At 50.8% G+C, this 26364-nt stretch overlaps 2 protein-coding genes across 3 annotated transcripts in view; one reads left to right on the top strand and one right to left on the bottom strand.

The window, feature by feature from the left end:
* Positions 1-16316, top strand: part of LRCH3 (leucine rich repeats and calponin homology domain containing 3) — a 60042-nt gene extending 43726 nt beyond the window's left edge. The window contains exons 16-23 of the mRNA XM_019532535.1: positions 1714-1794; positions 3457-3528; positions 4465-4513; positions 5019-5132; positions 6011-6105; positions 7960-8097; positions 10417-10494; positions 15995-16316. Coding sequence (XP_019388080.1) covers positions 1714-1794; positions 3457-3528; positions 4465-4513; positions 5019-5132; positions 6011-6105; positions 7960-8097; positions 10417-10494; positions 15995-16120 — 753 coding nt within the window. The 3' untranslated portion in view covers positions 16121-16316. The remainder of the gene's footprint in view (positions 1-1713; positions 1795-3456; positions 3529-4464; positions 4514-5018; positions 5133-6010; positions 6106-7959; positions 8098-10416; positions 10495-15994) is intronic.
* Positions 16317-21672: 5356 nt separating this feature from the next.
* The window catches only part of IQCG (IQ motif containing G), a 33299-nt gene continuing 28607 nt past the window's right edge, over positions 21673-26364 (bottom strand). Inside the window, exons 8-10 of one of the 2 annotated variants that reach the window (XM_019532872.1) lie at positions 24757-24888; positions 23813-23914; positions 21673-21925 (exon numbers count right to left, since the gene is read on the bottom strand). In XM_019532872.1, the coding sequence (XP_019388417.1) occupies positions 21791-21925; positions 23813-23914; positions 24757-24888 (369 nt within the window). In that variant the 3' untranslated portion in view covers positions 21673-21790. The remainder of the gene's footprint in view (positions 21926-23812; positions 23915-24756; positions 24889-26364) is intronic. The other variant, XM_019532873.1, reaches the window with a different exon arrangement.

Below are 26364 nucleotides of genomic sequence, written 5' to 3'. Positions count from 1 at the left end.
AGAGGAGGTGTACTCCTCTTTGGAGATAGCACCCCCTTCCACTGGGTGTACACCGCCTTTTTGGCAATCAGGCATTTCCGGACGCCCTTGGTGAGCCAGGGGGGCTTTCGGGCACTCTTGCCCCCCTTGCATCTTGTTGGGATAGTCACCCCTTGGGCCCTGAGTATCATCTCCTTAAGGAACAACCACTCATCTTGGGCACTGAGCTCCCCTGCTCTCAGGAACCCCAGCGCCTCTCCCACTAATCTCAACTCATTGAAGTTGTTCCTCTTGAAGTCTAGGGCTACCGCCTTGCTGCAGGCCCTTGGCACCTTGCGCTGGATGGTGAATTCCAGCAAGCGATGATCGCTGTCGCCCAGGTGGTCAAGGACCTGGAGGCCCCTTACCAAGTCGTTGCCTGTGGCCAGGACCAGGTCCAACAGGGCATTTCTTCTTCATAAGAGTTCATTCTCCCCAGAATATACAGAACTGAGCATTAATTGTGCAGATTAGATTCCATGTTTCTTCAAATATCTGCAATGTAGGATGAGACGATTGCAAGTAGGTTTAGGTACTGCTGGACTTTTCATCCTGTTGACTAACAACAGCTAGACTGCTGAGTAAACTCTTGTCACAAAAGAGAATGCATGAGAGGAATCATTGGTGCCTTGGAAGACGTTGTTATCCCTGTCTCCATTGAACAGTATAACTGCATCGTGCTTGCCTTAATCTCTGTAGTAGTCCTTAGGTTCAAACTGAGATTAGTGTAGGGCCTCATAGTGCTAACAGTGCAAGTCTAGTTGGGCTTGATCACCCCCGTCCCCTTAGTTCATTTCTGCAATTGCCTACAAAGCTTAGACCTCAGAGAAAACAGTTTTCAAATATATGAAGTATGGTTATAAAGGGGTTGGTGATATGCTATTCTCTGGCCATCCAGGTCAGGACAAGAATTAACAGCGTTACATTGCAACAAGGCATATTTAGTTCAGATATTAGAAGGAGTTTTTTTAACTATGAGAGTGGTTTAGCAGTGGGCCGGATTAGTTAGTCTTCAGGATTATAAGAGCAGCTGGAGGAGATGGTTGAGGGCAGGATGATCCTGCCTTGAGGAGGAGATTAGACTGGAGGACCTGCCAGGCCTTCCCAGCTGGCGTGCTGTGACCACTGCTGCTTTCACTGCCCCCACCCCGCTCGCTGTTGCATGCTCTCCTGTGCTTGCTCGCGTCACCTCTCACACCTCATTGTTTCTTGTAGGCCTGGGACCATCTTTCAACATGTTCAGCTCATTGGGACCTCAGTTCTTTGTACATGTGGGCTAGTGTGTATTTGTGCACCACAGGTAGACAGACACCTGCAAGTAGTGAAGGCAGCTGGCTCTGGTGCCGGGGTAGCAGATCCTTCTGAGCACTCTCAGGTGCTTGGTGCCCGTTAATAATTGGCTTCCCATCACAAGCGGGCGTTGCAGCGTAATAGCCTTGTGCAGAGTCCTAGTTTTGGCTCTGCTCTGCACAGTTCCTGTGCCCTCCAATACATCCTAGCTTAGGAGAAACTCTCAGAAAAAGAGCTGGGCCTGGGGACCAAGGGCAGAGGAAGGAGCTGTGCATCGTAGGTGGACTTTGATGTAGGAGCCTGGCACCAAGAGCAGCATTGCAGGTCATTTTTCTTGGCACCTTCGTCTCCTCAAGGTGGTTCTTTGCCTCACTTTTCCTCTCTTTCCTCTGCCATCCCTGACAGAACGGCTTTGAGCCTCTCTTTGTGTTTGAGATTGACAGTAACACCAATACCATTAAAAGGAGGCCGGGGACGCTCAAACAGGTGAAGCGCATGCCGTGTGTGACTTCTGTGGCCCTCTTACCCTTCCTGTATTGCTCTTCCCTCCCCCTTGCCTGCTGGTGGATGTAGCATTTGTGAATACAGTAGTGCATTGGGTTAGCCCCTATCAGAGATGTCTTGCACTTTTGTCATGGAAACAAACTGCTGTGTTAGCAGTGTTGGCCTGCACAAATCCCTTTTCTGGGCATTGTTTAAAAGCCAGTTAATGCTTGTTATGTCAAGTGAGGCCTGAAGCCCCTTGTATCCCCACTCCTGTACTACCGTCCTCTTGGGGGTTGACTCTTGTAGTTGTTCAGATCCCCAGGGTGCTTCTGCTTTAGGCTAGCCCCCCTCTTACAGCATATGGCCCCTGTAAGTGATGTCTCCTCCTTTCTGGCTGTACATTTGAAAAAGAGACAGTTCATCATTCTGTTAAGATTTCCACGAACGTGAAGTCTGTATAGGTCAATCTTGGGTGTGGGGGACCGTCAATGATGGTTTGATATACTCGGGTGTTGTCCTGTTCCTTTCCTGATTCACCCATCCCCCAATTGTTACTGTTTTGTGCATGTTCCCTAGTAGCGCAAAAGTTACAATCCAGTTGGTGCCATGATCCAGAAGGTCTGACAGGCCAGCTCTGGATTGGAGCTTCAAGAAGGGGTAGCAGTAGACAGCACCACTGGTGAAAGTGCCGTGTGCTGACCCCGGGGTGTTCACTCAGTGCAAGGCCTTGGTGTGTTTGAATCCTGGGCCAGGGCAGCAGTCAGGCTGGGTAGTCGGCGCATGTTCATGCGGACTACCCTTTCTCACTTGGCAGGCTATGCACTTCCGTCCTCCACGCTCCTTTTGGTCATCCCAGAGGGCAGTCAGGCTGGCTGTGGAGTCCATAGAAAGATGAACTGTGATCTTCAGGATGTACCTATTGATTTAAAAACTTTCCGTAATCAAAAGAACTACTGCTGTGTAAAAGGGAAGACCTGAACCCTCTTCCAAATCTCTTAACATTGAACTAAAGTTACGTGGTATAACATTTGGGTGGTTTGCACCTCACCTCCTCTCTGATCTATAGACTCTCATTCATCGTGCCTGTTTTTTAACTCAAAGATCATTTTGGGTTTTCATGTGAAAATGGTCAGAGGTTGGTGCGTTTCTCTTACAGGCACTACACAGTTTATATATTTCTGTATCAGTCATGTATCCTGTATTTCCGTGAGGTTAAGAAAACAGCCTACTGTACACACAGAGAAATTGGGATTTTAAAAACATTCAAAATCCATTAATTTAATCTGCTAATCAGGATAGAACAATTGAGAAGAGAATGTTTCTTTTTTTTTTCTTTTGGCTTTGGTGAGTGTGGTGACCGGGACAGTATTTGACTGAAGGAGCTCCTACCATTCAGTGTTCATGTCTGAAATGAAACGGCCCCTCTCTTAAGTTTATCAGTGGTAATGTCTTTGTGGGTAGGCTGGGGGGTTGTAATAGCTTTGCCCAAGAAGTACTCTGGCATTTCTGTCTACTGAATGTCTCTGCAACACTTGAGAATTTGTAAGAACCCCCCCGCTTTCTTGCTAATCCCACCGGCGCATTCTGCTTTGGTACATCTTGTCAGCTGTTTGCTAACATTGGCACTGTCTCCTCTTTCTCTTTCTTTCTTTGTGTGTTCAGTCGCTGTCAGGGTTGAATCAAGAGGGCTGTGCTACCACCCTACCACATGCCTCTGCCTTCAGACCTGTGCAGGTATCTCTAGCTGTTATTGCTCACCAGCAAAGGCAACAGGAAGCCTCTGTTGGATCTTCGAGCCTGTTTTAACATGTATTAATCTATCAGAGTGTAATCTGACATTCAGGTTGGGTATGAAACTGGTCTTCCCTTGTTTTAACTTTAAGTCTTCCTTGGGCCTCCATCATGAAAACAGGCTAATAACTAGCAGCAGTCTGATCCCCGTGTGGACTAACTGGTGGTTAGATTCTTGATTCCTGTCACCTTTCCTTTACAAGGTTATTTTTCCTCCCCATAACCATCTGGTAATCTGGCTGCTGTTGACTTGTAGCTTATTGGAAAAACTTTTATTTTCTTTGCAAGTTTGCTGTTAACATTATGTGTGAATATCCTGGGCGTCTTCCTCTGTTGTTAAAAAGGTTTTGCTGGATTCCATAGTCAATATGTTCATCACAAGGAATTGTTGATTCATATTAGTTCTGCCGTTAGTAGAACCACAGTATCTTCCAAATTGAGGGGAAGGGAGTGAGAGGTGCTTTTAATACCAGTTTTGCTCAGGCAGAGACTTGGAGCAGGCTATGTATTGACGTCAAGGCTGCCATCTTGCATGTTTGCATGACATGTAATTGCCTGTTCTTCAGTGTTCCCTTTAAAAGAACAGACTGTTTTGGGGGGTGTATAGACACAGCACTCCACTTGTCTCCTCCAGAAGCAATACCTCTCGCCATTTTATTCCTAGAGGAGCAGCATCAGTTCTGCAAAAGAAAGGTCCATTGTACATCTGTAGGGGGTGAAAGGTACAATCTGATGGGTCGTGTGTTGTCCCCCTCCCCCCCCCCCACACACACACACGTACACTTAGATATATCTAGGTGGCTGGTATCTTCTGAAAAGCTAGTCACAGCCCATCTGAGTAAGGGTTATTTATGCTCCCCTCTTCTTTTCTGTCCACAGAGTGATGACAGATCTGCCATCTCTCCTGGTTCACCAACAACTCAGACAGGTAAGCGAGAAGGGGGGAGCAAAAGGTCTGAAAAGTAGCAATAAAGTGGATTAAATTGCTTGTTTGCATAGTTAACATGGCTGAATGTGCTCCTCCGTGTGCATGGGACTGTTCCGTGCGAGACACATAGGTGTTCAGGTCTCTTCAGGACCATGTCTGTGAACTGACACTAGGAATGGCGGAATATTCATGGGAAATAGTAGGGCTTAATGGCTTCCAGGCTGTGATGCAGGCATTGGCCCAGTGGCCTGTTGAAAGCAAGGTCTGTTAGTAGCAGTGCATGAGAGAGACTGCATGCGGGTGCCGCAGTGGTGCTGTCTTCTGCCCTGTGCCTTGTACCATGCATGGCTCTTGTGTATTTCTCACATTACTCGGGCATGGCTGACATCTGGTTTCTCATCATTATATTGTAATTTGATTTTGTTCTTTTAATTTATGCTTTGCCGAACCCATTTCCTATTAAATGCTAACCTTTTTCTTCCTGTGCCTCTCCACATTTGTTCAGTCCACCTTTCCCCTCAATATCCTGGCCCTGCTGCTCCTCCTTCCTATAGAAACCCTTCCCAGCGACCTGAGAGTTTCCTTTTCCGAGCAGCTGTAAGGGATGAGACAAACAAAGGTAGGTTGTGCAGCTGGAGAAATGACTGTTGCTAGATGATATTTATTTCTGGGTTTGGATAGTTTTTGCATGGTTTTCTTACTTTAGCAGTAGCTTTATTCTCCTCAAGCTAGCTTTGGAGAGCCAGCTTTGGGTGCCTCCTGTTACGCGTTCCTAGAATAAACCGTTAGAGTCCCATTCATGGTTTAGTCCAGTGTTTTTGCCATGCTGAAATGTAGAAGTAAGAGATGGAAGGAAAGCAGAACGTGACATGCATGTGTATGCACTTGGGGGTGGGATTTGCTCTCCTGGGCTTATCCTTTCAGCTGTAAGGAACCCATGGAAGTGCTGTTTAAAGCCAGTTGGTAGTGGTAAAAGCAACTTCACAGGCTTTGCATTGTTCTGTAAAACAACATCAGAACTCATGCCTTCATAATAAGGCTGAAGCTGCATTTGGCATCGCTTTATCCAGCTGAAATTCTTTTCATGGAGGCATTTGTTGACCAAAAGAGAGAGAATTAATTGGGTATGGAAACACCATAGGCCGATGGTGCTAAACCTTCCAGCCCCACAGGCTGGATGAGTGGCATGGGTCCAGATCCCATACGCAGGGTCACTCTGCAGGCCTGATCTGGCATGGGGTTGGTCCACAGGTGTGATCCAGTCTGTGGATCAGTCTAACCCCATGTGCTGCACGAAGCAGAGTACAAGACACGGCATGGAAATACTTAAATTATTAATCTAATGAAGGAAACGGGCATGTGGAGGGAAATGTGCTGTACCCATGCTTGTATGTTGTGCCCATGTAACACTGCAGGATAGAGATTCCTTCCCAGCCATTTTCAGTGCTTTTTTCCTGTATGCAATTTTTCTAGCTGTTATTTCATCTTCCCCTTCTGCCTTGGTCCCTGCTAATGATTCGACAGACCCTCGAGCAAGACAGAACGCCAAGCAGCGCGAGAAGGAGCTGGAGTTGATAGAGCAGCTGCGGAAGGTACATATTGACGATAACTAATACGCTGACATCTTAGAAAACTGTAAGCGTGATGCTAATGTGACTCTCCTGTTTTGGATTTGTCTCATTTCACACATGCCCTCAATTTTGATCATTTTACATTGTAAAATTGTTTCCTCTCTTCTGGGTGCATTGTTCTCTAGCTTCCTGTGTTGTGTAATGTCATGTCCCATACAGCAGTGGGGGCCACAGATTAAGCCCTGTGTCCTCCCTGAATGCCACTCATCTCCTTCCCCTGCCTGATCTGCTGTACTGCCTTTTGCTCCCTGCCCTCCTGCTGCTTTGTTGCCTGCCTTCTAATGTGCCACATGTCACAGAAGCTGCTTGTGCCACTTGTGGCAGGTTGTCCACCCAGTCAAGGTGTTGACTCCTGTATCTGGCTGGGCAGCGATACCAGCTTTCATTGCTCCCTTGCTCAAAAGAGTAACAAGCAACTTTGTGCTTTCTCCCATGCAGTCCCATGTTCTTGTTGGCAAGGAGCAGTTCATAAGCCTCCGCAAAGGTGGTCCATCGTTCATCTTCACATCACTCCTGAAAAGTCAACCAAAATTTGGCAAGAGGATGCATGTGCTGAGCTAAGGGTACTCCCTGTCATGCTCATCAGTGTTAACTAAGTGTTTCTTATGCCGCACCACCTCTCTCTATCCATCTGTTGATTCTTGTCTTGTCCACTGAAGCAGAAACCCTCGTTTTGTTCTTTATTTGTGCCAGCCCTAGTCCAGTGAGACTCTGGTCCATGACTGAGGTTTCATGGTTCTATTTCAACTTGAATCATAAATTAAAAAGGGGCTGTGCTGCGATTCTGCTATGTTCACATGAAGACAGGTGCATTTGGGAGTGCATTAAATATTTCCTGTTTATGCTCAGGAGCTTAGGGATCTCCCCTGCATTCACAGGTGATCATTAACCAGAGGAATCCCCCAAATCTTTATTTCCTTCTGATAGAGTTGTAAGCTGCCATTTGTTATTTTAGACTTTTGTCACTGAGGAAGAAATTCTTGCCCGCTCCGTCGGCTTGGATTCTGGGCATAGTGACCAGAAGCGGTCCGAGCTCTGGATTCTTTTCTTTCTGCTTGTGAACGTAAAGGAACCTGTAACCCAACATGTTTTCTAAATGATGCTTTGTGCTGTTGTAGCACCTCTGTCCTCTTGACTGTAGAGTGGTTTGCATAAAACTAGCCTCAGAGTCGACTCCCACGTAGGCCAGGGTTTGAAGTGTGAAAAACAGAATCATTTTAGGTGTGCAATAATGATTCACGCAAGTTCCTGCAGTGAGTGAATAGGACAAGAATCCAGGACATGTGAGCCTAGTCTCCTTGCCATAAACACCGTGCTTTGCTGCTGCCTTTTGTTTTAACCAATATAAACTGATGGTACTTGGTAGTTCAGTGTTTCTTTACAGGAAAATAGTATCTGGCCTTTTGTGGCTGCTTCCACTCCAAGACTTGTGTGGGCAGCTCTCTTCACTTCTGTTTAGTAAAGCTGCCTTCTGAATACATTTCTGAGACTGGTTCTTCACCCTTGGATTTGTGGTTTTCATCACTTCTGAGCAATGTACTTTTATCTCTGGTGCTGTATTAATGCCATGTGCTGTGCAGCCAAAACTCATTTGTCTTTTAGGTCATTCATTCTCGCCTGTGGTCAGTTGTGGATCCCAGTGGGGAACAGATCCTGCCTTGGTGACCCACACTGGCATTTGAGAAGCCAGCCATGGCCTATCAGGAGGGGGCTATGAAATATTCTGTTGAATGAAAGTTTGCAAAGAGCAGCTCTTGTTACCCATTTAACTGGCTTTTTAGATTGTGTTGTGGTTTTCTTTTCCTTCCTTTGCAGAATATTGAGTCACGGTTGAAAGTATCTTTGCCCAGCGATCTCGGAGCTGCTCTTACTGATGGCGTTGTTCTCTGCCACCTAGCCAATCATGTGCGGCCTCGATCTGTTCCCAGCATACATGTCCCGTCACCTGCTGTAGTAAGTATACAAGGTTTTTAGTGTTTGTAGCTACCTACAGTGGCCTTGCGTTATTTTGTAGGCTAGGTGGGAGTCGCGGGCAAAACGCTCTCTTCTACTGCTGAGCAGACTTGGTACAATACCAGTCTCCCTTGCCTAGTCCAGCCACGGGGAGGGGAAGCTAGTGAGATTTGCTTTTGTCTCATTTATGTAAACAGTGACTTCATCTGATACCATGTGCTAGAGCTAAATATAGGATTAGAAAGCTTTATATTATTACAAAACAAAAGACAGGACTCAACACAAGAACCAAAATACAGGATATTTCACCAGCCAAAAGAAATACAGAGGGGCAGCTAGTAGAAATGTACAGCATTTTCCTTTATGAGTCACAGTGTGGTTCGGAAGACAGCAGAAAAATGGAGTCATAATTCCTTTGTGGAAGATGTGAATTGATTCCTGTTCCTAGCTGACGTTTACATTGATAGCAGCTCCTCTCCTATGAAATCTCAGTGAAATGCATTGTTCAAGGACCCTGAAGCAGAGCAGATCAGCTCAGCCATGCATTTGTGAGGAGATACAGAGAAAGGAGCTGATCTTTGTATAATACATTCTAGGGCAATGCATGGCACTAGTTACACAAGGCAGCAGAAAAATATTTCAAAAATTACTTAGCTTTTATGGGACTGGAACATTTGGGGCTGTTTCTTTTAAAAGTGTGTAAAGCAGTGCAGAAAAAGTACAACCTCTCTGACTTTCTTATTAACCACCAACAAATGTGTGCACAGAAAACACAAGCAAACAAAAAAAAAAAATCTCTTGACTATAAAAAGACTTTGAGGAAACCAAGCAGTAACCTACCTACCACAACCACAAGATAGGAACAGTCTGCTTGCCCATGAAAAGCTCCTTGAAAATCAGTCTCACCTAGGAATCACCTGTTTTCCCTCATTGCTCCTGGCAGATTTAGCTGAACACTACCCTCATTAGACTCCAAGCAGAGCCATGCAGTGCCCCCCCCTTCTAGTCCCTTCCTAAAATACATGAGCGATAACTTGTATTTTGCTGTCCACCAGGCAGACAACTGGCTTGTTACAGTCATTTGCGTTGTTTGAAAATAGGATGAATAAAAAAAGGAGAACCCAAGAGTCTTGGGGGGAGTGGGAGGACTGAAACATGCCAGTTCTGCCTTGGTTTGACTTCTTTTGCATTGGCTAGAGCTCTTAACTAGCACTTACAGCTCTGTGTACCGTATCATTGTGGTCCCTCTTCTGTGGGCTCTTTTGAACAGATGTCCCCATGGCTTAGATAACAGCCTAACTAAATCTGGTGGTATTTAAGACAGATTATGGGAATCCACAGAAACATACTCCTACAGCAGCCGGTCAGCAAGCTCACTGCATGATGCAGATCTCTCTGATCTTCATCTGTGTTTTCCTACATTATTATAATCATATAGATTATATTATTAGATCAGTAGATGATATGATTATATCATATAGATTAGATCAATTCAATCAGGGCTTTGCAATAAGCTCCGAGTAAGGGACAGACTGGAGTTTTGCTACCCCTGGAAAAGAACAGGGATCATCATGGGGCTGAGCCATGACGTGGCCTCTACGACCCCTTCTCCCTCCACTGGGGAAAGGGATTGGCATCTGGCCTTAATCTGGCATTCATTACTGCCCCCTCTCTGGCTGGCCATCCACGGCTTCGCTGCTGTAGGTAGCTTGTGCCAAGGAAAGAGGGGGCATGTCTCTGCACAGGCCTGGTCTCGTCTCTTCTTTTGCTGATATTTAAAGTCTGAGTAAAGGCAGTGATGCTAATGCAGGAGCCTGAAACGTTCATCAGCCTAATTAGCTTACTCTTTACTTCATTAGCCTAATTAGCTTACTTGTTAGCTGATTTAATCTAGGTTGTGTTTTTGCCTATCAGTTGAGGTACATGTTGCATATTCACGTCGTGAAATTGCTGTGTCAGAGGATACTCTACTGCAGTCACATGTCTTTGTTTTAGTCTAAGCATGGCTTTAAGACCAGCAGAATGCATCCTTTTGAAGTAGACATTTTAACAGAAAAAAAGGAGTAGTACTAGAAAAAAGGGAGTAGTGATCTCTGCACAGCAAGGTGTAAGAAAACAGGCTGTCCAGTTGTCCGTCTCAGTGCTTCGTGAGTGGGCTCCTCGTCTCGTGCTTGCCCAAGGAAATACCAGAGTTCCCTGTAGCAGAGCTCTGTTTTGAATTACACAAGCTTATGTCGCCAGGATGCATTTTTTGGCCTGTGGATTTATTACGAGTTGATTTAAACCAAAGAATACCGTGTGTTCTTCCCTGCTTTGCAGCCCAAACTGACAATGGCAAAGTGCAGACGAAACGTGGAGAATTTCCTGGAAGCTTGCAGAAAGATCGGCGTGCCTCAGGTAACTGGCCGGCTGCTCTTGTCGCGGTTGGGGGAGTCTGCAGTGTTCTTCTGTAGCAACATATAGCTGCTGTCACTGCTTTACAAAGGACACACTGGATGTGTGGGATATGCATCAAGCTCACAATGGCTGTATCCAGTTGGATGCTGTCCTGTAGATTTGTGGGGTACATTACTTCTATAGTAATTGTGGGGGGGAAATCATTCAAATTTTCCTAAGACTTTATACTTGGTGCCTTTTAAAAAAATGAAATTCATTCTGGAGGTAGACTCCTGTGCGTTCACTCGGAGCCCAAAGTTTCTGTTGTGCCTTCAGAATAAAACCTGGCACTCAGACCTTTCAGGAGAGCACTTGTGATTGCCTAACCAGAAATCATTTTCTCTGATGTTGACTGTCTCTGCATAAATATCCTATGCATAACTCCTTCGTTATATGTCCTTGCTCTAAAACTCTGCTGCCTTCTGGAATCCTTCCTCACCTTCCCAAGGCATTGCATGTTCTCTGTCAGGACAAGAGCCCAAGAAGGAAATACTGTAGACGGTATAGCACACCATAGTCCACCTGCCTCTTTTATTTTTTCTCCTCCTCTCCACCACTTGGCATCTGACAGCAGCTGTCTTGGGGCAAAAAAAGGATATTTTGATAGCTATTTGTGGTTTCTTTCCTCCTGCACTGTATTAATTGGTTTGTTTTCTTATATGAAGAAGCAAGTGTTAGAATTTCTGTTGTTGCAGTTGTGTTTTTCCTGTTTGCTTCCTGAAAAGGAAAAGTGGACCTAGTGACTCACTTCCCCACTCCTTCTGAGACTGATTGTCTCTTGACAGTCGCTGCTAGTGCAATATATGCCTGAATTAAGTCATTAGTGGCTTTGCTTGCAAGCTGTTTTACAGGTGTTTGTCTCAAGCCCTCAAGAATGTAGCACAAGAACGATGTAGCTGCCTATTAAGGTCTTGAGACTCGCTCCTTGGAGAGCTGGGAGCTGTGCAGACAAATCAGGAGCTTGGTGGGACATCAGCGGTGTGTTGTTCTGAAGTGCCACCTTACCTGGGTGTCCGGAAGGACTTCGGGATCTCACACCTTGTCGGCCTCCAAGCGACTGTGTGTTTCATGGAGTCTGGGAGACAGGGCAAGTGAAATATAGCCACTGCGATTCCCTGCTGCCTCAGGTGTGCTTTGCTAAGTCTGGGTTACATGAAATTCAGAGAAGCAGGTGGGGCTGAATCACCTCACATCTCCCTGTGCTCTCATTTCTTCTGCACTGAGCTTCAGATGAGTGCTCCTGAAGAAGGAGGTCTCTGGGTTTCTTTACTAATGGGCTCCCTCCCTGAATGCTGCACGTACCCCCCTTCCCAGGGCTTCCCATGGAACTGAGGTGAGAAGAGGGGATAGCCTCCCAAAGAAGGGCATTCTGCTGTATTGTAAGTGAAAAGTTGCCTGCACGTGTGTCCTCTCACTTAATTTTGAGATGACGGAAACATGGGGCTGCCTCAGAGGGTGGGCCGGTGCGGAAATATTTGCCTTTTAAGACAGCAAGTTCGTTACTGTCCATTACTCTGTAAAGGCTGGCTCTTGTGTAGAGCCCGGCTTTTGGTTCAGAGTAATTCTGTCAGATGCCATGCTGTGGTGGCTTTGGATGAAAAGAAACCGAGCTGGGCACTGTGATGTGCTATATATGCTCCTGCCCCTCCTTGTTTGCAGCAGCTGCTTCTTGAAGGTCGGTGAGAGGTCCAGAAATGCCAATAGTTTTAGACCGCAGAAGCCCTGTGATCAAGTATTAGGTGTCTCTGCAGGGTATGGCATCCAGAGATCAGCGGCAGGTCAGTGCTGCCTGCCTGTGGGAAGAAGAATGACACCAATTAAGCAGGTGTTAATTGTTTAGGACTGGAAGCCTCCCTAGGAGCTTGCAGTAGTTTAAAAAAATCTTATCCAGTAAATTTCTTACTTCCAAGGTGGAATTGGTTTGCCCCAGGACTGACGCGAAGTGCCCCCTGTTTTGTTGAAATAGAAGTGAGCTGGTCTGCCAGAGCCCCGAGCATAAAAATACGTACAGAGAGGGATTTTCTGAGCAGAATTGGTTCAGGTCCTTTATAAGTAGCCAGCTGTACCTTGCTCCTCGTGTTCGTTGGGTATATCTGAGATGTCTGATGACTGTCTGCTTTGTGGATGTTTGTACAACTAACCAACTGACCTCTTCTTTTTTTTTTTTCTCTGTCTGTTTTCCCTTCCTGCTCTCACACCCCGGACAGGACAATCTTTGTTCCCCTTCTGACATTCTGCAGTTAAATCTCAGCGTTAAAGGGACAGTTGAAACGCTGCTTTCCCTGGGGACAAAGTCAGAAGAATCCGCTCTTGTCTCCCTTTCCGTCCAGCTCTGGGGCTTTGTGGCGTTTTACTGCACTCTAATGCTAACGCTCTGTATGTTCTATCGCTGGGTCTTTTTCCTCTAGCTGGAGGCCGGTGGTGCTGCTGGCGCCGCATCGCTCCAGGGCTTGGTAACGGCTTTTGTTTTCGGCAAGAACTATGTGTATAAGTGCATTCCCTCTGCTCCCCCAATGGATGGGACGTGTACAATTTATAAGCTCTCCGGCACGGCCAGGTGACCATCCCTGACACCGTTTCCAGTTCGTATTTGCTGTGTGGTATCTAGCCAGTATATTACATACAAGGAAGGAACTGTCCTCCGCTGGGCAGAGCAGGGGACTGGGTCACGACACCTGGGTGCTAGTCACAGCCCTATCAACTAGCTGTGTGATGGCGGGGAAAAGCACATCTGCGCTTTGTGCCTCCACTTCCCCGTCTGCAAAATGGGAGTGCTCCCCACACCTGTCTAGTGTTTTGAGACTCCCTGATGGAAAGTGATGTATAACGTGCATTCTGTTTATTTCAAATGTCGATGTTCCTGCCCTGATCTCGCAGTCTCAGGAGATGTGGCCTGGTGCTTTTATCAGGAGTGCTCTAGGTTTTGTGTCCTCAGGATTTCCCCCCTCCCCTTCCCTAGCAGAGTGTGTTTCCCATATTTGAGTCTCTGAATAGCAACCCATGGGAGCTGGAAGCACAATCAGAGCATCAGCAAACCTTGAGTTGCTTCAGTGTGTTTCTTCCGGCTCCATCAGGCCCAGGGGCCTGTACAGGAGATGCCCTGGGGAAAAATATCAGGCTTGGCACCAGTGTGTTAAATCCAGTCTGATGCCCCGCCCAGCCATGCTCAAAAAAAAAAAAAGACCAGACATCTTCAGCAGCTGCTGGAGTCCAGATTGTCCTGTAGCACACTCCTTCCTGCCCAGGGACTTTGCCCCGTGGTGTCCCGGGCGTCAGGCTCGCTGCTCGCAGAGCTCATGTAGTCTTCCACCGGGCAGCCCCCGCTGCCTTCTGGTGCTTTCATGCATTTCTCAGGGAGCCCCTAGAGCCGAGCAGCTGCGTGCGAGAGGCCACATCTCCTCGGAGTGCGATGTCCAAACTCAGGGCCGACTCAGTCACAGGTAAGTGGCAAGTCCACGTGGCTCTTCGCGGTGTCTTTCCACAAATTCCTCTTCGTCCTGAGAGGTCTGGCCAGCTGCTCTTTTACTGGTGTTTTTACTCAAGTGGTGTTATTGCGGTAACAGCAGGAGCCCAGTTGCTGCAGTTCCCAGTGGAAATGCTGCTCAGCAGACAGGCCAGGTCACTGAGCTCTCGCTAGAACAGGGTCGCTCAAGACCAGCGGGAGCAAGGGGAAAGCTGCTTGCCTTGTTTCCTGACAACGCTGCGGCTGACGTACGGCGTTGCTATCTGAGAGCGCTGCCCGAGGACCTGGCTCACTGTCCTTCCTCAGAAGTCAGGGTTACAGCTGATTCAAACGAAAACAAATCCCCATTGCAGCTATTTTTGCACTCTTTACTGGTACGGACTAAAATTTAACTCAGTTGCCTATGCTAACTTCTCTTAATCAACACTGTGATGAAAACTGCTCGGGTTTGACACTAACGGTGCCTTCCAGCTTTAAGCCCTTTTGCTTGTCCTAACTCTCTCCGTGGTGTGGATTCATTCCAACGCCTGTCCCCTTGCTTCTTTATGTTCCTTCAAGATGTAAAGTGAAAACTAAAAGAAGTCAGCAAGAGCCTCAGAGACGTTCCTCATGAGGTGTTGCCTCCAGACCCCGTGGTACCCGCTGCCAGTTTATTAAAACAGGTCTGGCGGGGGGATCCATCTCGCTGTGAGGCATGCAGGGAGGGAGTATGTGTCAGTATTCATCCCCTCCATGCAAGAGGCCTGGCCTGCGCCCACTCCCCGTTCTGAAGGACTTAGCTCCCAAGCAGCCCGTGCAGAAGGACAGGTTGGCCTGCTAGGACTTCATAACCGTGCATCAGTTCTCGGGGCCCTCCTGGGATGACAAATTTGGGGTGCCCCATTTTTTTAAATGAACAGGTCTCAGGCTGAAACACTGGTTTGCCTCGGACAGCGGCAGGCTCAAGTGGGAGCACAAGCTTGGGGGGGGTCGGGGCCAGGCCCTGCAATGTGTAGCCCCCCCCAGAATAGCACGGTTCTGAATGGGTGCCTTGGGAACTCGCTCCACACTTTGTATTTTAACCTGCCGTTCCTTAATAAGAACACTTTTTGATGCTGCTGGTATTAAACACGCAAGGCCAATAGTGGAGAGCTTGACTGACCCTTTGTATGCATACAGCAAGGATATTTGCTTCACCGTACACTGCCTCTGTCACGGTAGCCTGGCCGGTAGTACAGCACTGCTGACGTTTCTCCCTATCCAAAGCAGTCCAGTCCTTCATACAGACGAGGCCCTGTTTTGGCATGCAGCAGCCTGCGTGCTCTGCTGTTCCCAGGGCTTTCTGCTGTCTGAGAGGAGAGATCAGAGCAAATGTGTGGGCTGAGAGCATTTAAGGGGGGGTCTGTTGTGTGCAGTGCATCTCCTGCCGCTGCCAAGCGCCCAAATGCTTTGCAGCCGTCCCTCCAGCGTTTCCAAGCCACGCACTGATACCACTCGATTAAAGGCTCGAAAAAAGGGACTTGGCTCGTCCACGTCTGGGACTTAAAAGTGTCTCGCACAGCCCTGGTCCGGTACAGAAATGTAAACGTGGTTTCTGTCATGCTCTCGGCATTTTATCGTGCTTGCCAGGTGGATTCCACCCCACCCGTCAGTCCGATCCCGATGTCATCGAGGTGATGTCATTTAAGTTCGCATGACGGAGGAGGCAGATGTCCGCTGTCCCTCCTCTCGCCTCCTCCCCCCACAAGCCTCCTGATTTGTAACATGTTTTCCGTGAGTCCTGATTGAATAAATAAACTGATTGTCCCAGAGTTTGTGGATTTCTTCCCACGGTCACAGTCTGTAGGTAAAGAGCTACGTCCATCCACGTTTTTGTTTGTTCCTTCCAAGTCGATAACGTTCCACATTTCAATCTCCTCCTGCTGGTTTAATTTGCCTTTTTTTTTCTTTCCTTCCCTTTTTTGGTTGATCGTTTTCATCCCTTTTCTTTGTTTTGTCTTTGTTTGTTTCCCCATTCAGGAGCAATTATGTTTGCCTCTGCATATTTTAGAAGAGAAGGGCTTGGCCCAGGTAGCAGCGACTGTCCAGGCACTTCTGGAGCTCGCGCCCCCCAAGCAGCAGCATCACCACTTGTCTGCTGTTTAAAGACCTCCAGGACCTTTTGGTTTCCCTTGGCTAAGCGGAAGACGGTGAAGAGGGCACTGCTGATGCAGTTGTCCACGCACGCAGAGCTCTGTTCTAAGAAGGAAGTTAGTTCCCCTGATTCCTGACAGGAATGTTTTGTTTCATTTCTCCACTTTTTTTGGAGATCGCACCAGTTTCCATTTCATTTTTTACTCCCCTTCCCCTCCCTCCCTTTTTTTTAACCCCTTATGAAGGGACGCTGGGTGTGGGGAGGGGAGGAGGGTGGGAATTCACGTGTCTGGTTGTTAGGAGTTGTGTTGACGCTGACCGTGCAGGTGGTTGATGCACAGGAGGGTCGAAACACTCCCGTGCTCCTAGCACGAGCAGTTTCCAAAGTGGGGAGGGGGATGCCATTTCCACTGCAATGTCCCCCCGGAGATTTGTGGCAGGGTGAGCTGCCACGCACCGTTGCACATAATGATCGCAGGTTAGAGCTGTGCAGAGCCAGGCAGGCCGATGACACGGCTTCCCCACCAGGGCCCAAGCCTAAAAACGCAGGCGATTCCCCGGCCACCCCAGCGGAGAAGATGCTGCTCGTTCCTGCCACACGGAGCACACGCTGCAGGGGAAGATGCTACGCCTGAACTGCTCAAATACCTGTGTTGAGCACATTAGCATCCTGGGTGGTTTAAGTCCATCTGTGGCTGGGAACTCGTCCTGCATCTGTAGGGAAATGCCCCCCTCTCGCAGGATCAGAGACTCGCTTGGTTCTGCCAGTCTGGCTCCTTGGCTCAGACCTGCTGCCCAAAACAAGCAAAGGTTTTCTTGCCGCAGATCTCAAGCCTGTTTTTGCAGCAGGGCAGAGTTATTCCGAGCGACCATTAGAAATCCACGAGGAAATAATGGTGCGCCAGCCAGCCCCCACAAAGACCCCGCTGCGCAGAGCCCGGGAGCACTGGCTGTGTTAGCAAAGCACCGACGTGTTGTAAAGGGGAACTTCCGTCAGTGCATTTGCCAGCACCTTCAATAAAACTCCTGCAGGGCTAGAAACCGTGGCACAGCTGCTCACGCAAAAAGCAGCGATTCCAACATGCAAGTGAGAGGGACCAAATCTCAGCTTTGCTGCGTGAAAGGGCGTTACAGCGCAAAGCCCAGATCTCCACGTGGTGGGGTCCCCACCAGGCCAGGACCACGTCTTTGTAAAAATGCATGTCTCCCCCGTGAAATCCTCTCGATAGTCCCTGGCTCATGGGAGGTGTCCCGGAAGGCCACGGTGCCGCTATCACGGCCTGCGCGGGGGGCTCCTGTCATCTGTGATGTCCCATTACGGGGTAGATTCAGTGCCCCAGCAAAGCCGAAAGGATGTGGGGTCAATGAGGGAAGGGAGGGACAGAAATAGCACTGTTACAATTATGAAAACGTTGGGCCTGGCTGGACTTTTTTGTTTTTGATTTGCAGGTCCCCTTCCTGCTCCCGCCTGGGTTGCATAATTGTCCCAAGGTCCTTTGTGGTAGCAGTTGCCTCACTGGCGTCCCAGGACAGCGGGTGGGTGTTGACACCCCCCGATCAGAGCACAAATCTAGGGAAATGTGAAGGATATTTAAACCTAGACCTGCACAGCTGGTTCCATCCCCTGCTTTGGATCCGGTGAGATCAGTGACTTGCAATGTAGAAAGGAGGTGAGGGACTTCATAGATAGAGCCTCCCTTTGGAAGGGCTGTAGCTTCCCTGTCACCGCCCCTGGGTCCTGTTGAAGGCTGCGGGGGACGGGGTGGGCCTTGAAGGATGATGTAGATACAAATGGAGACCTTTCATTGAAGTCTGCCACTGTACTGAATGGAGGATATAGATTTCTGCCACTCACTGCTATCACCATAGACACGTCTGCTGTACACCAGATGTGCTTTGAAAGGGCGTGTTGGGCTCGTCTGAATTTCAGTGTTAGATATTGTGTCACATGCACTGTTTAAATATCACACCCTGCTTTAGGTCACGTAGATTTATCCACTGTAAGAAATCTGTTAGCTTTAAACATGGGAATATGAAAGTGTGTAGTTTGTTCCAGCACAGCTTCTGGGACCTACAGACAGCCGAGTGGAACGAGAGTCAGGTTGGTGGAAGTTGAACGTTTCGTTAACGTTAGCTCTTAGAAAGCGATGGGTTTGGATCTGAGTCCAGCCTTCAACACACGGCCTCTTCTCACCGCGTATTAGAAAACCAGGCACTGCCACCAAGGGCGCGTAAATGTACAGCTGAATCTTGCTTGTAGGCCTGGTCGGGCTTTATGCCCGTACGGTTTTAAAAAACGGTTTGCTTAACCATGTGGGCCTTGTGTGGTTCCGGTGGCTCGACTCCTGTTGCGCTGGCAAACACTAAACCCTGGGCAGGTGTTTAGGACAAAAATCCAAGCCTGGTTTCTGTAATGTACTGTACCAAAACCCATGTCGGTTCTCTTCCCTAATGAAATAGGGTAGGACTCCTTGGTATGTCTGCATGCAATGTTTGTTGTATCCTGTGCAAGGGGTAGTGTAAAGCAAGTGCAGATGGAATTTTATTCTGCGTTAAAGCAAGGCTCAGTGGCCTTTCCTTTCTGGGTCATTTCTGTTTGCGAAAAAAGAAAAATCCATCGAAGCATTTGGTACATTTCTGTTAGGTCCCGGGTTACAGCCAGGCACCAAACCTTGCAGCTCCACAGTGCGAGGAAACAGAAATGGAAGTGGCACTTAGCAGTCCGTGACAGCGCTGAGGTGAGAGCGGCTCCGTGTCCTGGGAGCGAGGGAAGGAGCAGCCGGGACAGCGGCTCTCCTCAACAGCCCTCACCCCAGCACGAACGTGTCTGTTCTCAGCGGCGAGGCGCTGCCCAGCAGTTTACCCTTCAAGAGGTTCTTTGAAGGATTTTATTTTCAAAACAGAGGATTTTGAGTTGAATTTGGACATGGGGCGGGGAGAAAAAATAGCGTTGTACAGATATTGTGAGGTTTTCCAAACTGATCTAATTTTGTTACTTCTGAAAACCTTGTAAACGTGTAATTAATAGAGGAAAGGTTGGTTTTTTTTAAGCTCCACCCTATACTTGTATGTCTGTAAATACATTCCATAATGTCTGAGACTGTTAAGTATAAAGTCTAAAGATTGTGTACTTTATTTTAAATTGCCTGCCCGCTGCCAGGAGCATGCACTCACAGCACGTCGATAAGGAAAGCAGAAAAACCTGGGTAATTTGAAATAAAGTTTTCAAACCTCCACGAACCAAAAGTTTTCTTCTTGCCTTGCGTCAAGGTGGCTCGCTGCTGGCGCGTCAGGCGTGTGCTTGCTTTCTGCTGGTTGAGAGAGCCAGCGCGTTTTCCTGGGCTGTGAAGTAGCTCACGTGCAGCGACTCATTCTTCGAGCATCACAGCTCGAGGGCTGCGGGCAACGATGTGGTGTTTGCGGCCAGGAAAGGCTCGTCCTCACCACACTCCTGGAGCCACGTGGCTTCACTTGCCCTTCTTCCTCGGGCTCATTTGAACAGCCCCCCACTTGCTCCCTACCGCTCCCCTTCCAACTCCAGTGCCTGAGCTGGAGGCTAAGGGGAGCCTCAGCATCACGCACCAGCGCAGCTTGGCTCTGCCCACCCCGTGTCTCAGCCAGCCCTCGCGCGGCCCTCTCACTCTCTGTTGTCCGTCGTCTCCGTCTAGCTATTGCACGCAGCTGCTTCTGGCACCTCGGCCTTCATCCTTTTCTCTTCCGTTCGCCTCCGTAACGTGCCATTCCCGAAGGCTCGCAACCTCTCCTTTTCCCCAGCGAGGCTGCAAAATGGATGCCTGGGCGTCCTCCCACCCTCCTCCAGCCAGACCAGGACGGGGGCTGCGGCACCCCTGCCGCCACTGGGGCAGGCTGCTCTTTGTGACGCTCCATCTCACTCCTCTGCCTCTCAGGGCGGGGGCTTGCATTGTCAAAGGCCAGGTCCCCGTTGGCTCTGCACTGATGACGGCGCCCGGGGCTGTGTAGGCACTCGCAGCTGGAACTGGTGTTGGGGAGGGGCTGGAGGTGCACGGCTTGTAGCTCGTGGCGGCGGAAAGAAATCTCCTTTTGAACCAGCAGCTAGGTCGCATGGCCCCTTGTGTTCCCCAGCTTCCTCTTCTGCTTCTCGATGACCCGAAAGCCAAGGAGAGCAACAGATTGGCCACCCCTGGGACTAGATGTCCTTCATTCTTATTAGGGCAGGGGCAGAGGGGCTTCCTCGCCTGAGCTGGGCTTTGTAAAGCTTCTCCGACTCCTGGCAATGGGCAGGCGCTTCGGGGATCGGGATCGGGTTTTGCTCCGGAGGCCCAGTCGGACTCCTGGCCCCGGAAAGGAAGGTGACAGAATAACCCTGGGACCAGCACCAGCGGCATCCACTGACAGCTGCCTTCGCGAGGGCACTCGCACCTGGCTGAGGAAGGGGGACCCAGACGGGAGAGGCACAGAGCATCTCTTTAGAAACCATTTTTCAGTCATCTCCTCTTAATCCCTCCTCTGCTTGAAGGCACCAACCCCAGGGGGAATTCAGTCTGTGCCAGGCCTCAGATGGCAGCTGGCGTTGCTCTTCTGTGCTCAGTTCTTTTGGGGAGGTAGAAGGGCACTTTTCCCTACCTCCCTATGACGCATATCTCAAGTGATTTCGCTCCAACTGCACCAGAAACGGCTACCTGTCAGCACAGCCCGGGCAAGGAAAGTGCTGGCCCTGCCAGGAAACAGCTCCGTCAGCTGTGTGCGTGCAAGTTGCTGTTAGAGCCATGCCTGCCATGCAGCGCCTGCTGCAGTCAGCAGCCGGGGTGCAGATGCGCGCTGAGCAGGGGTAATCCCTGTCCGCGCTGCAGAAGGGAGAGCGGGCAGCAGGTTGTCACCTGGCTGAGGCAGGCTCCAGCCCCTTCGGGCTATAGCTTTGCTGCGTGCACCTGGGAGGGTTTTGCTGGGCGCAGTTACAAAGTGCTTGGGCAGCGGCCTGCCAGGAGAAGAGCCTGCTCTGCCTATTGGGGTGGGGTACTGGAAGCCTCCAGCTGAGCGTGAGAGGACTTCCTGCTCTCCCTGCCTCCCCTCCCCAGGCCCCACTGCACTCGAGGGGTGCAGCTGTCTGGGAAACAGCACTGCCTGCAGCCCGTTCCCTCCCTCTGCCCCCACGGCTGCGCCCTCTGCTGAACACCACTTCTTCTCTGGGCCGTACCCTTCCCTGCAAGGACGGACTTTCAGTTCTCCCAGATGTGAGGGGACGCGGTTCCTGCGCTGCCTGCCCCTGCCTCAACAGCGCTGGCTGCAGTGGTGCTGACAGCTGGGCACTGCTGGTAGCGCAGATGCGGGGGCAGCCGGGGGAACTTCCTGATGCACAAGTGCTGACATCCGCACGTCTCGGCTGCCCGTGGGACCACCCGGCTCACTTTGCTTAACAACAGATGCGCTGAGCGGCACGTCCGCGCCTCAGTCCCCAGGCGCAGCTCCCACCGCCCTCGGGCACCAACCGCCTGGCAGCCAGCGACTCCTGCTCGCCCAAGGCAGCAGCTGCAGGCCCCTCTGCCAGGGACACAAGCTGCTCCCAACAGCCTGACCCAACCTGGCACTGAGCTCTGCCCATGCTTTATTTCTCCCTCCTCATGCACAGTAGCAATCTTTTCTCCCATCTCAGCCAAGGCCTCCAGGCCCAGCAGCCAAAGCTGGTGCAGGGCCACGTCGCTGTCACTTTTTCACTCCGGCCTTCTCCTTTTTCCCTTTGTCTTTGCCCTTCGCCTTCCCCTCTGGTGCCTTCTTGGCGATGACCTTGTAGGTGCCCAGGCTCCGGCGCACCATCGTGCCCCTCCACCAGGCCTGCAGCTGGGAGGAGGGAGAGCTGGTTAGTCTGAGACGCAGAGGCAGAGACTTCCCTGCCCACAACTGTGGCTCTTGAAGCTTTTTGCTATCAAGATGTTCCACACTGCGCACACGCACAGCACTGTCTGCACACGCACAGCACTGTCTGCACACGCACACAGGACGGTATGAACAGGGTAGGGGTTTTCCATGGGGGTGCTGAGCAGGAGATGCTGTCAGAGCCCTCGCCTCTCCAGCCCTGCCCCAGGACCTGTCCCTCCCCAGCAGCTGACTGCAGAGGCACCTGCCTGGGCCTAGAAGCAGCCCCGCTGTGCTGTCCCTCAGCATCTGCAGTCAGCAGCTTCCTGCCTGATGCCCGTGTCTTCCTGGCAGCAAATGACTGTGCCTGGCTTGGCCGGCACCCAACCCGGCCTGGCCTTGAGAACGTCCCACTCCCAGTGCTGGGAGCAGGGTCCCCACTGTCACTGGGGTGAACAAGAGTAAGCACTGAGCATGGCAGCCTTCTCCTCTGCCCTCCCATTGCCATAGGGAGCCGCATCCTGTGGCCACGAGCAGCCTGGGAGGGTCTCCTGGGACACGTGGCCTGCAAGGCCGGGGCTGGGGACCATGGACCGCTGCACCACCAGAGCTCTGGGTGCTATTTGAGTGCCAAGCTGTGCTCCATGTGCCTGGTGATAGAATCATAGAATCACAGAAGTCGGGTTGAAGGGACCTTGTAGATCTTCAAGTCCGACCCCCCGCCTGGGCAGGAGAAAAGACTGGACTCAAATGAGTCCAGCCAGGTAGGCATCAAGCCTCTTCTTAAAGACCTCCAGGGTAGGAGCCAGCACCACTTCCCTTGGAAGTTGGTTCCAGCTCCTAGCCGCCCTGACCGTGAAGTAGTTCTTGCGGATGTCTAATCTAAATCTCTCTAATAATTTGCGTCCATTTGAACTGGCCAAACCCACCTTTTTATCCATGTCAAGGAAGCAAGCCAGGGTTGGGCTCTAGCTTCGGTTTTCCAGGTCACCATTAAACAGGATTTTATTTGTAATGCAGTGCCTAGAGCCAGGCTGTCGCGTACTTGTGTGCAGCAGCGCACCCGAGTTGTGGCTGCCCACATCCCTGTGTGCACACGCGTGCGGCTGTTTGTGCCCATGCCTGTGTGCCCACCTGTGCAGCTGCTTCGCTGGCCTCAGGCACGTGCCATTGCATATGGAGCTGCAGCAGCTGCACGTGGGAATTAGGTGTGCGATTGCACGTGCATTCATGACATGGTAACAGCAGGGTGGGGCTTTGCACATCCAGCTGGTGTCAAGCTGGAGAGGCCCAGACTGCCACAGGGCGTCCAGGAGGATGCACCCATTTTCCCCAAATACGTACCATTAACCAGTTACACAGGAGACGCGAGCTCTCTGGAGCAGAGCCTCAGCAGGGCCCAGGGGAAGAGCGTGCAAGCAGGAAGGCTCCAAGTCGTTTATCAGGCCCATGGCAGGGGATGCTTCACTGCCAGCAATTTCCAGAGGACCTGCTTTAAAGCACCCACTGCCCCCAGTTGCCGCGTGGGCTCCTTTGGGCCTGGCCTGGGCACCAAGGCAATGAGTGCACTCCCCAGTGTGGCTTATTCAGAGGGACTACGCTGAAAACCCTTGGTGGCATCACCCAAGCTGCACAGACAGCTTGAGGGACCAGGGGCCTGGCCTGACTCCTAGGAGCTGCAGCCCATTTGCTTGGAGTCCTTTCTTGTCCCCTCTCGCACTAGGGCTGGTACCGAGGTGGCGGTTCTACCGGAGATGGGGGAATGGATGGAGCATAGTCCTGCAAAGCCCCTCAGTGGAGCCCTTCGCAGTGGCTGTTCCTGACTGATGGGGCCTCACGGCGCAGCAGGGGAGTACCGGCTTCCCCTCTTACCTTCAAGACACTCTTGAGCTCCAGGGCATCCCTCTCCATCTTCTTCCTGGCCTCCTCCTTCTCCACCCGGTCTTCCAGGATGACTTGCTCGAACAGGCGGCACTGTGGAAGCACACCGGTTGTGTCAGAAGGGCTCCCCAGGGCTGGCCTGGAGAGCGCCATGCCTTTCTCCCTGGGTTCTCCACGTTCACCCTACCCTGGATCTGTAGTGCAATGTGGCTTGCTGCCACACTTGGCATCCTGAGGCCCTGAGAGCCACTGCTTTAACTGGAAGTCTCCCCTCACCCACAGGGTCTCCAGCCTCTGCTTCAGGGTGCAGTGGGGGCATCTCACATGGCCCCATGGTGCAGGGGTGGCCAGGAAGCCGCCTCGCTGGAGACGTGACAAATGCCTGGGAGTTGGCCGGGCGGGACTATCTCTGCTGTGCGTTTCCTGGGTGTGGGGAGGGAGGAGGAGGAAGGTCACAGCACAGGGGGCTTGTGTAATCCAGCTTCCCCAGTAGCACCTGGACGGCAGTGACTTAGGCATCATCGGCTGCCCATCATCAGCTGCTGGTAGTTCCCAGTGCGAGCACGTGAGGATGTTGTGTGACCCCCTTCCTGCCATGGCGTTTTCTGTCTCCCCAGGTGAGGCACAGGTCAGGGGGTTAGGTTTGTCCCTGCCCCTCACAGAGACCCTTCAGTCCCGTCAGGTACCCTGGGTCCAAAATAGCCATGGAAAACTAACAAGCGGTATTCCTTGGCCAGCGTCCCACAGTGACCAGGAGGTTAAGCCCTGTGGCTGTCCCCTGCATTCACCTGCCTGCTCTCTCCAACACCTTCGGGGCACTTCAGCTCTTCCCTCGCTGGAGTGACTGGAGAGAGCGAGGCTGGGGAAGGATCCAGGGCCCAGTCTGCAGGAAGAATGGGTGGTGAAACCCTCTGAGCAGCTTGCTGATGTCTTACCTGCCGGGCAAGGTCCTGCAGCATCGCTAAATCGTTGGCCTTGGAGGTTTTCAGAGCATTCAGCTCCTGCTGTTTGGCTTCTGTGTCCTTCTCGTACTTCTCCATCCAGTACTCCAGCTGCTCTTCCAACTTCTGTGGGAGACAAGCCGGCACTTAGCCTGGTGACAGGATGCACAGGAACAAGGTTGCCCCAGGCTACCAGAAGCTTTGTCATCTGCGCCGTCCCTGACATCACTCTTTGGCTACAGACAGACGTTGCATTTTTCCCAGGATAAACCATTTTATCCCCACGCAGCGCAATCGTTCAGGTGTCTGCTGTCCCGGGACAAGCCCTGAAAAGGTTTAGGGGATAGGAAGGGCTGACAATTTGTCCCAGCACATCTCAGAGTGCATCTGAACAGTTGAATCAGTGGCAGAAACGTGGCACCACTTTCAGCCACTCGCATCATCCTTCCCACCAGGAGGCAGCGTGTATAAGGCAATCCTGGGATGTTTCCGCTCCAGGACAAACACAGGCACAACTTGTCCCGGGACAAATGCAGCATCTGTATCCAGCCTCAAGTTACACAAGACAGGGATGCCGCTGCATGTCCCAAAGCTTCCAAAGACTGGGACACCAACACTAGTGTGGACCGGCCATCGGTCTGCTCGTCCGCAGGATGGTCTCTTCTGCAAGTCGAGCCATGGGGTGGGGGTAGAGGGAGCACGGATATGGGCCCTGCATCCTTGGAGTTGCATGATGGAAAACCACTAGACACTAGACCAGGGGCAGGCAAAATGTGGCTTGTGGTCCAGATGCAGCCCTCCAGACCATCCTGTCTGGTCCGCGGGGCCCCTAAAAGCTTTAGAAAATTAATATTTATCTGCTCCTGGCTGCTTGTCATGTGGCCCTTGATGGCTTGCCAAAACTCAGTAAGTGGCCCTCCACCCGAAAAAACTGCCCACCCCCTGCACTAGTCAAATACGTGGTGAACTTCGGTGTGGCAGCTCCCAAGCTCCTGGACCACGGAAAAGCTCCTGTGGACCAGCGTGCATCCTGCTCACCTGACTCGCAACTGGAAACACAGTGAAGGCTCTGGGGCTTGGTGCGATGCCTAAGCCCACTACAGACCACTGCATCCACTGCCTGTGTACAGACATCATCCCAGGCGCAGGTCCTGGAAGAACATCCACCCCGTCTTCACCCTGATGACTGTGCCCTACAGCCCGTCCTTTATGGGGGGGGCGCAGAACTGAGGCACCAGATCACCAGTTACAAAGGTGACCCTCTCTTTAGACCTTGCAGCCAATTTCTGGACATACCCCAAACCCTCCAGGGATGAGAACCCAGCGGATGAGGTGTTCAGGACATGGATCATGTTGCAGGGCACAGACTGTTTTGTAGACAGGCACCCTTATGGATAATCACGCACATCACTTCCTTCCATTCAAAGTTGCAATAAAGCTTCATAGCAATGACCACAATTGCTGGCCTGAAAAAGTAGTTTCATAGTTTCTAGGGTCGGAAGGGACCTGAGCAGATCATTGAGTCTGACCCCCTACCATGGCAGGAAAGAGTACTGGGGTCAGATGACCCCAGCAAGATGTTCATCTAACCTCCTCTTAAAC

This window comes from Crocodylus porosus, unplaced genomic scaffold (genome assembly GCF_001723895.1).
Source record: "Crocodylus porosus isolate Cpor-Errol unplaced genomic scaffold, CroPor_comp1, whole genome shotgun sequence".
Taxonomy (NCBI): Eukaryota; Metazoa; Chordata; order Crocodylia; family Crocodylidae; genus Crocodylus; species Crocodylus porosus.
The sequence above is the reverse complement of the archived record's forward strand: the minus strand, read 5'-3'. Positions and strand labels throughout refer to the sequence as shown.